The 12,434-nt window shown below is 40.2% G+C and overlaps 1 protein-coding gene across 1 annotated transcript; it reads left to right on the top strand.

Moving 5' to 3' along the window:
• The first annotated feature begins 2,053 nt into the window (after positions 1 to 2,053).
• Positions 2,054 to 11,201, top strand: LOC140542765 (rab GDP dissociation inhibitor beta). Its single transcript, XM_072665691.1, has 11 exons — positions 2,054 to 2,148; positions 4,798 to 4,905; positions 5,445 to 5,541; positions 5,754 to 5,888; positions 6,152 to 6,350; positions 6,734 to 6,865; positions 7,198 to 7,297; positions 7,844 to 8,015; positions 8,494 to 8,638; positions 8,956 to 9,010; positions 10,166 to 11,201. Exons 1-11 carry the CDS (start codon positions 2,107 to 2,109, stop codon positions 10,307 to 10,309), a joined length of 1,329 nt encoding a protein of 442 aa, XP_072521792.1. The 5' UTR covers positions 2,054 to 2,106; the 3' UTR covers positions 10,310 to 11,201.
• The last annotated feature ends 1,233 nt before the right edge of the window (positions 11,202 to 12,434 follow it).

Raw genomic sequence — 12,434 nt, 5'->3', positions numbered from 1 at the left:
TATATATATATATATATATATATATATATATAATCTTATAATATAATAATAGTAATAATAATATATAATAAAGTTAAACAGAGTCCTTAGGGGAAAGTGTGTTCACTCTTCGGCCATCTTTGCAACGCCGCCGTGCAGTAATTTCCAATAACACAAGACTAGATGTGGCGTAAACGCTGTTTACGACATGACCGAACATTCATTAACGGTACAATCTCAAATAATACGGAATAAATTGCATGTTTATTTTAACAGTAACGTTATTTAAACATCTACAATAAACACATATATTATTTTGCATAAAACATAAAAAGTACGTGCAAAAGCTCTGCAGTCTCCATGTTTTTTAACTTGGACAACATGAACATGAGTCAAGTGTTCTGGGTTCATGAGTTTTCCCTCCTCAAAGCACCATTGTCCCACTAGTACGTCGACCCTCCTCCGCAGGTTGGCTGTTTTTGTTGAAGGTGGGACTTTATCTGTAACCAGGCTGCATGTTGAGCGTTATGCAAACTCCCATTCACATTTCAACCCGTGGCCGGTCCCCTCATTCATAACGTCTCAGGCTCAAACTTGATATTTCAACAGTTCTACGACTCCACAGTATCAGCAGTCATCTCAGACTGCATTCAGGGTTCGACAAGTAACTTAATGAACCGCTACTGTGTCTGTGCTGGGTTTTAAAATTGTTATAATTGATTTATCCAAACTCATCCATCCATCAACTCATTTCTTGTGGAACTACTTTTTGGTGGAAGGAGCTGACAGTATTTAAACATATTTAGTATGAAATGAAATATAATATATATATATATATATATATAGAGAGAGAGAGAGAGAGAGAGAGAGAAACATGGACTATTATTATTAGATTATCATTATATAGGATTAGAAATATGGTTTCTAACATTTGGATTCAAATAATTTTAATTAATTTCGCCTAAAGTTGGAAACTCATAAACATCGGAGAGTCCTCTTAAGATGTTTTAGCAGGCCTTTACTGCAGTTGTCTTCAGTTGCTGCTTGGCTGCTTGTTTGTGGGCCTTTCCACCCCAGTTTTGTCTTCAGTAAGTGAAAAGCCGCTCAATTGGATCAAGTCAGGTGAGTCAACCAGGCGTGTCTTTGCTCTAAGAAGCTCTGCGGTTGCTCTCACAATATGTTTTGGGTCATTGTCCATCTGCACAATTAAGCGCCATCTTATCAATTCCGCAGTATTTGGCTGCATCTGAGCAGAAAGTAGAGCTCTAGAAAAAGATATTTCTACCGGCAGCCACATCATCAGTGAACCTCTGTGACCCGGTTTTACTGGTGGCAATATGCACACATGCCATAACAGTGCCTCCACCATGTTTGACAGACATTGTGGTATGTTTTGAATCATGAACCCTTCCTTTCCTTTTTCATCATTCTAGTTAATCTTGGTTAATCTTAGTTCCATCTGTCTGAAGAACCTCCTTCTAGAACCGATCAGGCTTTTTAGATGTCTAAGCTTTTCTGATTCCGGCCTACAGGCTGTTTTATTAAAGCCTCACATTCACTGCGTAAACTATGTGGATACCTGCCTTCTGAAATCAAGGGTATTAACCAGATGTTTGTTCCTCTTTGCTGCAGTGAAAACCTCTACTAATCTAGGAAGGCTTTACACTAGATGCTGGAACATTGCTGTGAGGAGGATTTGATTGCATTCAGCCACATAAGAGTGAGAGCATCAGAGAGCCATCACATGCTCATCTCAAAGGTATTGTCTGGAGGTCCATTATCACTTCAGAGAACCCCACAGTTCAGTGCTGGGGAACTTTACATTTTTTTTAGCCCTCACTCTGCATTGGGTAAGATGACTTTGGGGTGCTCACAGCTGCTCCAAAACATTAGAAGGACTGTCCGGATACTTTTGGACTGCAGTGCATGATCCACAATGCCTCACTGAGGGCTTCTCTTTCTCAGTCTGCTGAGAGGATTATGTCTGAAGGGATCATGTAATATTATGTCTGGTGAAGGTGACGTGTGTAAATGCGCACACTCACACACACACACACACACACACTTAACTAAACCAGGCAGACCAGGCTTGGTCCATCTGAAAGGCAGAGCAGGGTAATACTCAGGATGGTGGAATTTGACGTTGTTGTGCTGGGAACCGGGCTGAAGGTAAGACCTACCTGCCTTTCTACTGATCTGCACAGAGCTCTTTTACAATGACCAGCTCACTTACACTTACACTTTCTAATGAATGCATTCAGCTACTGTAAGCTGCACCCGTTGCATGACACACACATACCTTGTCTAGTACCTGTAGAGAAGCATTGCCAATAGAATAGGACTCTCTGAAGCAGACAAACATGAACCGGTTGGCACCATGCCTAATACCAGGTGTGGGCTAGAGAGGTGTAAGCCCCCCAGCATTGAGCTTTGGAGCATTGGAACTGTGTTCTCTGGAAGGATGGTGCTCCATCCAATACCAATCCAGTTTGGGATATAATTTGGGGAGGTGGGGATGAGGTGGGGTGGTGACCGTCCAACATCCTGACCTCACTAACACTCCTGTTGCTGACTGCAATGAAATTACAATAGCAATGCTCCAGAATCTAGTAGAATTCTTTCTTCCCTAGAATGTAGAGACTGTTACTCCAACAAAAACAGGATAAACAGTTTTTAATACCCCTGATTTCAAAAGAAACAATGAATGAACGGGTGTCCCAATACTTTTGTCCATACAGTGTATATTAAGCCATATTAAGAGCTTTTAAAGAAGGTAAATAACCCACAATGAACAAAAATATGAGTATGATAATCCGTATCATTTACGCTGTATGAACATTTCACGTGGAATGGACCAATAGAAATGCTCCACATAACGCTACATTAACATAAACGTAAAAGTTAAAGGGCACATATTCTAGAAAATAGTTTTTGTCTTTTTTTTGTTATATAAAACTGTTCGATACAGAATATGACCAAGTCCAAGAACATGGCGTCCACTCCCCACTCTCAGCAGCAAAAACCCATACCTGTTCTGAGTTCATTGTTTTTGTGATGTCACACACATATCTCCACCTATTCAGCTCACAGCACTTTAGCTCCGCCCACTGACGCTAGTGATGAAGTTGGAAAGAGCGTTTCAACTCTGAGTGCTTTTTACACAATAAAGGCACAATAAAGGCAGCCAATCAGGACTGATCTCATTTACAGACATCAGTCTAAAAGATGCAGCCACAAAAAAGCCTGTTTAATTAGTAAGGAAAGGTTGGAAAATGGTTGTGTGGTGGTGATGTGTGCAATATGTACAACATGTTTACTTTTTATATAAGAATAAATGAATTCCCAGGTCCAAGCTTGAGGAAATCATATATATTGGTTTCATACATTTATTATATTTATTTATTTATGGATGTAATTCAGCCTCATTGCATGTCTGCAGTCATATGCAGAAGTCTACATCAGATCTTCTTCCTGGGTGAAAGCGTGTCTCTGTGTAAAATGAGCCTTCTTATTCAAGTTGACGCAGGTTTTAATGAAGCCGTAGCGCTGAGCTGTTTGTTGGATTAGCTCTAATCCTCTACATTCGCACTGCAGGAAGGAAAGAAGGTGTCGGGACTAATGAGCTGCTGCTGCTGTGTTCACATTCTTCATACAACCTGCAGTTCATTATTTTTTTAAATACAAAAAAACTAATGACCTGAACTATATGGAATTTTGAGACCATTAAAGAAATAAAATGTATACAAATTTGAGTAGTCTGAGGCTATCTGAGGCTAATATAGGGCGAACTGGCCTAATGTGGGACATGTTTGCTCCGGGGCACTTTCTGTGTCATTTTGATCTTAGGCCATAACAGCTTGTGTTAACCCATAGTAGAAACTGTACTATAGTGAAAGTATGGGAACTGTATCCCAATCTAACTCAATTAAAACAGCAGAAACTGTACTATAGTGAAAGTATAAATACTGTATAACAATCTAACTCAATTAAAAGAGTAGAAGCTGTACTATAGTGAAAGTATGGGAACTGTATCACAATCTAACTCAATTAAAACAGCAGACACTTTACTATAGTGAAAGTATGGGTACTGTATCCCAATCTAACTCAATTAAAACAGCAGAAACTTTACTATAGTGAAAGTATGGGAACTGTATCCCAATCTAACTCAATTAAAAGAGCAGAAACTGTACTATAGTGAAAGTATGAGTACTGTATCACAGTCTAACTCAATTAAAAGAGCAGAAGCTGTACTATAGTGAAAGTATGGGAACTGTATCCCAATCTAACTCAATTAAAACAGCAGAAACTTTACTATAGTGAAAGTATGGGAACTGTATCCCAATCTAACTCAATTAAAACAGCAGAAACTTTACTATAGTGAAAGTATGGGAACTGTATCCCAATCTAACTCAATTAAAACAGCAGAAACTTTACTATAGTGAAAGTATGGGAACTGTATCCCAATCTAACTAAATTAAAACAGCAGAAACGTTACTATAGTGAAAGTATGGGAACTGTATCCCAATCTAACTCAATTAAAACTGCAGAAACTGTACTATAGTCTTAACCCATAGTTTTATTGACTTTTATTCATTTGAGGAAGCCCTACACTAAATAAAGCGTAGATGTCCATATTTGGGCAATTCACAACATGCAAAATACAAAAAAACCTGTTGAATTATTGTATAATGTCATTACTCAACAATGCCTCAGTCCTTCCCAATGTTCAAATCTCTTTTCCACCTTTGGTGTGTAAGTCAGAACTGGTACTGTGTTGTGTGTTGATCATACTGTTGTCACACTGTCTGCCCTCTGCAGGAGTGTATCCTTTCTGGCCTGCTGTCCATCTGCGGGAAAAAGGTGCTTCACATTGACCAGAATCCACACTATGGAGGTGAAAGCGCCTCTGTATCCCCTCTGGAAGAGGTCTGCACACACACATTTCCATTCAATTCTACTATCATATGCATTCAGTCAATTCAGCTATTATTTACAGGACTGTATTTAGCACAAATAGTATTTAGCTAATACACAAATAAACTGTACAGTTTTCTCATCGTAACCCCACATGCCATCAATCAGCCAATGTTTATAATGTTTGGTGCCATTCATTTTACACTGAAGCTACGAGGCAATGTATGTCTAAACCATCACACACTCTCCTAAAACCATGTGGAGGTGTTCATTAATCTTCATAAGACTTGATTGTGTGTTTTCTAACACTGTGTGGCTCACTGTTAGAAACAAGGGCTACAGTTGGTGGAGTATTAGCTTCCATTTCTTGTTAGCAATAGCGCTGCAACTCACACTTGACCGCTTGGTCAGGTTATTCATGCATATAGACCAGCAACATGGCCAGGAATTTACGAAATGATTGTACGGAGGTGTATCAGTACAGTTGACTGTATATGTAGAAGTGTATATGTAATGTGCAGCACATTTACAGCCATTTGTTTGTTGAACAGCTCTATAAGAGGTTCCATGTGCCAGGACCTCCTAAAGAAATGGGACAGGGCAAAGAATGGACCATCGACCTAGTCCCTAAATTTCTGATGTCCAATGGTGAGTGAAAGCTGTAAATGCAAATAGAAAATAGAAGCTGTTTCATGGCTATGGGATTTTTATTTAGCACCTTTAACATTCATGTATATTTTTAATATTCTCAATTTCCTTCGCCAAAATAGTAGTCAGACTGTGAGTTTGGAGCTAACCGCAATATCAGTACTCATTTTCTTTACTATCAGTTCACTGTGTCATGCTGTAATGTGTTACAGGGCAGATGGTGAAGATGCTGCTGTACACAGAAGTGACACGCTATCTGGATTTCAAAGTGGTGGAGGGCAGCTATGTGTACCAAGCTGGAAAAATCCACAAGGTTCCAGTTACAGAAGCAGACTCGCAAGCTTCAGGTAACAATCACCTGTTTACAAACAAGTTGGAACAGATCAAATGAACCAACACTGACAAATTGAGTTGTAGTTTAACTAATCAATTGATGGTTTTCATGATTCCACATTTGCAAAACAGAAAATCACAATCTAACTCAATTAAAAGAGCGGAAACTGTACTATAGTGAAAGTATGAATACTGTATCACAATCAAAATGAATCAAAATCAGAGACTGTACTACAGACTGGTTCATACAGTAATGGTCTGTTTTGTGTTGTTGCAGATTTGATGGGCATGTTTGATAAGCGCCGCTTCCGGAAGCTTCTGCTGTTCATTCTGAACTTTGACGAGCATGATCCTCGGACCTACCTGGATATGGACCCCAACAGAACAAGCATGAGGGATGTGTTTAAGCACTTCGACCTAGGAACAGATGTGGTGGAGTTTATCGGACATGCACTTGCCCTGCAGAGTGGTGATGAGTTAGTATACACATACACAGTACCCATACTTTCACTATAGTACAGCTTCTGCTCTTTTAATTGAGTTAGATTGTGAACCAGTTCCCATACTTTCACTATAGTACAGTTTCTGCTGTTTTAATTGAGTTAGATTGGGATACAGTACCATACTTTCACTATAGTAAAGTTTCTGCTGTTTTAATTGAGTTAGATTGTGATACAGTTCCCATACTTTCACTATAGTACAGTTTCTGCTGTTTTAATTGAGTTAGATTGTGATACAGTTCCCATACTTTCACTATAGTTCAGCTTCTGCTCTTTTAATTGAGTTAGATTGTGATACAGTTCTCATACTTTCACTATAGTACAGTTTCTACTCTTTTACTCCCATCCACCCGTGGCAGATATCTGGACCAGCCGTGCCTGCAGACCATAAAGCGGATAAAGCTTTACTCTGACTCCCTTGCCCGTTATGACCACAGTCCTTACCTTTATCCCCTCTACGGTTTGGGGGAACTACCACAGGGATTCGCCAGGTACAGCATCAATTTATCTGTATATTTTAGATTTATTTACTTATTTAAGCTGGTAACGTGTGACCCTTGCAATGACAAGGGAGTGGATTTGTACCCAGGCCAACCCACCAAGAGAGAAAATGGACAGTTTCCTAATTACAAATGGCTGTGGCAGCACTGGGGATCAACCAAGATATTGCTCAGCTCCATTTCAGTAGTCATAATGTAGCTCACCTGTCTTACTCTTAGAGGCTGGTGAAAGTGTTTAAATAAATATGCTGACTCAGCTCTCCTTTAAGCATTAATGGATAGGCCATTTAACCACAGTGTATGTGTGTGTGTGTGTGTGTCAGGCTAAGTGCTGTGAATGGATGTACATACCTTCAGAATCGGCATGTGGATGACATCATCATGGAGAATGGCAAAGTGGTGGGGGTGAAGTCTCAGGGAGAGGTAAGGATGAAATATAACTTTTTACAGCTGGAAGGTCAACAGGTTAGACTAAATCCTAAGTGGCGCGTCTAACAGTACGAGTCCACATGGCACCTCGTCTAACCCCATCCTGATATTTTTTAGGAAAGCTGTTATCGCCGCTGTACTTGCATGTTCCAAATTACCTAGATGTAGTCTAGTTCTGCAGCTCTGTCTGGTGGCTGGAGGTAGCCTTGCAGACAGCCTATTACAAAAACTGTGAGGTTTCATGATGCACAGAATTATAATCGATATCGAATTATTCTAAAGCCTCCCAGTTACACTCCTAGTAAACTACTCGAATCAGAATAAGAATCACTTTCCTGGCCTTTACGGACTGCATAAACATCCACACTTGCATGTGTGGTATAACTTGGTGTAATTGGTGTATTTCAAACATGTTTGACAGATAAGAAAAGATTAAGGATGGCACTGAAAGCCTTTACCATGGCAGAGATTATTGCTGTGTGCTCGGGGTCACCTCTAATCTCTGCATGTTTTGTATTTGTTTTGATTGATTTTGTGCAGGGTTTCCGCTGTAAGCAGCTGCTGTGTGATCCCAGCTATGCTCTGGGTCGGGTCAGGAAAATAGGGCGGGTCATTCGTGTCATCTGCCTTCTGAACCATCCAATCAGAAATACACAGGACGCCAGATCCGTCCACATCATCATTCCACACACACAGGTCCACCGGAAATCAGGTACAAGTGTGAATCTCATCCCGGTTTATTATCATCATACATACAAACCCAAACGTTTATAGTAGACACTGAATAATTCATAGTAGATACTGAATTATTTATACATGACACTCAATAATTCATAGTAGATACTGAATCATTTATAAATTACACTCAATAATTAATAGTAGATACTGAATCATTTATAAATGACACTCAATAATTCATAGTAGATTACTGAATTGTTTATAGTGGATACAGAATAATTCATTGTGGATACTGAAAATTTAATAGTGGATACTGAATAATTCATTGTGGATACTGAATAATCCTTAGTAGATCCTAAATAATTCATAGTAGATACTGAATAATATCAAGCTAGGTAATTTATAGTAGGTCATTGATTATTTAGACTCGTTACTAAATCATTCATACTGGTTATCAACCCATTTAGAAAAGGAAAAGTAATTATAAATACTTTTTTTCTCTCCTTTTCCAGATATCTATGTGTGCATGGTTTCCTATGGTCATAATGTAGCGCCAGAAGGGAAGTATATCGCTATGGTCAGTACCAATGTGGAGACCGGGAACCCAGAGAAAGAAGTACAGCCGGGCCTGGCTCTGCTAGAGCCCATTGCACAGAAGTAAGACCAACTAATAAACACACACACAGCTTATCTGTGAACCACAAGCACACCTGTATGTGTCCTTATATCATCTAATTTAGATTATAGCTATGGTCAGTATAATATTATTCATAATATTAATTTAGATCAACTAAGTGACTTAGTGTGTGTATTGCATATTATTTATTTAATTACTTAATTAATTATTCATTTTTTGTTATCTATTCATATCACTTTTGCAATTTGGTGTGGCATTATTGTTATGATTGTATTTTACCTATTGATTCTTTAAAAACCTGTAGTAAGCAACTTCTCTAACTAAAACTGTTCGGCAGGTTTGTCTCCATCAGTGACCATATGGTTCCCTTAGATGATGGAAGGCGTAGTCAGGTAATTATCTGAATATCATACGAAAACACCATCCAAATAAATGCACCTTCATCATCTTTAAAAAAGTAGTTCAGGGAAAATCGATCCAAATGTAATAAATCATCTGGATCATCATCTGGAGTTTAGCTTGTGCAGTTTTGTACCGGAGCAACGAGGCTAATGTAGCTAATAAATTAAATCAACTCAGGTTTATTGTCACATGACATTAAAGGAACAGTATGGAAAACTGGCATTTCCTGCTCCTTTTCTTTCCACGTTAAACAGTATGTGGACTCGGTCCAGACCAGAGTCTAGCATGTCTACCTATGCTAACTTTAGCACGACACAACATGGTAAATAATAGTATGATTAATGAGTTCCCAGACAGCTGGCAGCTACTGAACAGGGAGGCCCTGTACATGTTCCGGACAAGGCTGTCAATCAACTGTGGGACACCACCCTGCTAAAACATCCAGCTCAGTACCAGCTTTTGCTGGCAGCTGGTTTTGGATGGTTTAAGCTGGTCTTTGATGGTCAAGGTGGTTGAAAAGCTGGTCATCCAGATAAGAAACATTCAGTATTCTGATAAGCTAGTTGCTTTATCAGCTCTTAACCAGCATAGCGTATGTTGCATTTGATTTTGGTCAAGTTTGTTCATGCTGGTCAACCACTGTGGTCTTGCTGGTCATGCTGGTCATACCGGTCATCCAGCGTGGTCAGGCTTGGTCAGGCTGATCATGCCCGTAGACCAGTTAAATCATCCAACTCAATGAAAAACATACCCTATGCTGGTCAAGAGCTAAGATGATTAAGTTGTTCCAGCCGGGTGGAGATGGAAAGACAGCTTGGAGGAGAAAAATTAGATGGAAAATGAACAATTTTGTAATTAAAAGATATGAAGATGCACGGAACTACACATCATACTGTGTCCAGCCAGCAGAGGCGTTAGACCTGTGGGGTCTACACGTCTGAGAGACGTTGTGATGTCCATGTTTTCTACAGTCTTTTAGGTCAGCAGTTGCTGAAATATATGGCTTACATTGTGACCTGATTTAGGCATGCGGTTAGCTAAACTAGCTAACTGTCCCATATCACTTACAAATTGACCAATGCTACAGAGAAATACTAGTGTGGACTATTTAACAGTAACGTTTGCTTTGCCTCTTCTGGGTTTAGATCTTCGTCTCACGTTCGTATGACGCCGCCACACACTCTGAGGCGGAGTGTGAGGACATTAAGGACCTGTTTCGTCGCATTACAGGAGCAGAGTTCAGCTTCGAGGACTTCCACAGAGACAGCGAGGCCGGCGATGACGGCTGATGCACACAGAACCCGTTCACGTATTCAAATAATAGCCAAATCGCTTATTATTTCATTGTACTGACATGATCAGTATAATTAGCTAGTTAGCATTAGCAGCTATGGGGAATTGGGTCAAAGCATTAATGTGTGCCCTGTTTTGAAAGCATCAGAAACTGAGGACAATTGGTCTGCAAAGAGGGAAAAGGCCACAAATAAAGGGACACTGCTACAAAAACAGCGGTAAACTAGCTGAGCTCTTGATCAGTGTAGATCAAGGTATGTTGTTTTGTGCAAGTTTGGCAGTTTTAGCTGACCAACTTCACCTGAGTAAAATGGTCAGCCAGCATGATGGTTAACCATCTTTGTCAAGTGGGTCACATTGACTGCGATCAAACTTACCCATTAGCTGGTCAAGGGCTTGTCCAGCTGGCTTCCCAGCATAGGTATACACTGATCAGTCATAACATTAGCATGACCTCTGAAGGCATCCTCAGCAGCAGATCCTGGATCATGGATTGCATTATTGAACCAAAGGTGCTGAACCTGTCGCCTTTTCACAGGTTGTCTTTCTTGGAGCACTTTTGGTTGGTACTGAAAACAACACTTTTGGCAAGTTTTTTTTTTTTTCAAGGAAATGTTCTGACCCAGTTATCTAGCCATCGCAGTCTGGTTCTTGTCAGTGTCAGGTTCAGAGACTTGCCCATTTGCCCAGGTCAACTGACTGTTCACTTGCTTGATAGATGCCACTGTAGATGAACATAATCAGCATAACTAATGTTATGGCTGATCTTTACCTGTCAGTGGCCCTCATGTTATGGCTAATGTTATGGCTGATCAGTGTGTGTGTATATAGTTAGCCAGCTAGCATTAAGTTTATTGACTAACAACTAACATTGTTAACAGTATATATATATATATATACAGTGAGTCCAAGAAGTATTTGATCCCTTGCTGATTTTCTTCGTTGGCCCACTAATAAAGACATGATCATTCTATACTTTTAATGGTAGATGTATTCTTACATGGAGAGACAGAATATTAAAAAGAAAATCCAGAAAATAAATCTAAGGAATATATATTAATTGATTTGTATTTCATGGAGTGAAATAAGTATTTGATCCCTTAGTATTCATTAGCAGTTCTGGCTTTTACAGACCAGTTAGACACTCCCAATCAACTTGTTACCTGACCTGAAGCCACCTGTTCTCACTAATCACTTGTGTGAAAAACACCTGTCCACAGAATCAGACAGATCACACAGATTTCAAGTCTCCAACATGGGTAAAACCAAAGAGCTGTCACAGGACCTCAGAGTCAGAATTGTTGACCTTCACAAAGCTGGAATGGGCTACAAAAAGATTAGTAAGGTGTTGGATGTGAAAGTAACAACTATTGGTGCAATTATCAGAAAGTTTAAAGAGTATAACATGACAATCAACAGACCTCGGCCCGGTGCTCCAAAGAAGATTTCGCCTCGTGGGGTGGCAATGATGCTGAGAACAGTCAGAAATCGTCCTGCAACCACTCGGCAGGAGTTAGCAAATGACCTGAAGGCAGCTGGGACCACAGTTTGCAAGGAAACAATTGGCAACACTTTGCGCAACAATGGATTCACATCCTGCAGTGCCCGAAAGGTACCCCTGCTGAAGAGAGCACATGTGGAGGCGCGCCTCAAGTATGCCAATGATCATTTGAAAGATGAACCAAGTTATTGGGAGAAGGTTTTGTGGTCAGACGAGACCAAAATTGAACTTTTTGGCCTCAACTCCACCCGCCATGTGTGGAGGAAGAAAAATGCTGCCTATGACCCCAAGAACACTGTGCCCACCGTCAAGCATGGAGGTGGAAGCATAATGTTTTGGGGGTGTTTCTCTGCCAAGGGTACAGGGCTACTTCACCGCATCACTGGGAAGATGGATGGAGCCATGTACCGCACAATCCTGAGGGACAACCTCCTCCCCTCTGCCAGGGATCTGAAAATGGGCCGTGGTTGGGTCTTCCAACATGATAACGACCCTAAACATACAGCAAAGGCAACAAAGGATTGGCTCAAGAAAAATCACATTAAGGTCATGGAGTGGCCCAGCCAGTCGCCAGACCTCAATCCGATCGAAAATCTATGGAGGGAGCTGAAGGTCAGAGT

The sequence above is a fragment of the Salminus brasiliensis genome, chromosome 21 (genome assembly GCF_030463535.1).
Source record: "Salminus brasiliensis chromosome 21, fSalBra1.hap2, whole genome shotgun sequence".
Classification (NCBI taxonomy): Eukaryota; Metazoa; Chordata; class Actinopteri; order Characiformes; family Bryconidae; genus Salminus; species Salminus brasiliensis.
The sequence above is the reverse complement of the archived record's forward strand: the minus strand, read 5'-3'. Positions and strand labels throughout refer to the sequence as shown.

Excerpts from the sequence above, each read along its gene's own strand:
- LOC140542765 (XM_072665691.1), top strand. The coding sequence starts at position 2,107 with ATGGTGGAATTTGACGTTGTTGTGCTGGGAACCGGGCTGAAG. Across the intron at positions 7,298-7,843 it reads GGGTGAAGTCTCAGGGAGAG|GGTTTCCGCTGTAAGCAGCT; the intron begins GTAAGGATGAAA and ends GATTTTGTGCAG. Across the intron at positions 8,016-8,493 it reads ACAGGTCCACCGGAAATCAG|ATATCTATGTGTGCATGGTT; the intron begins GTACAAGTGTGA and ends CTCCTTTTCCAG.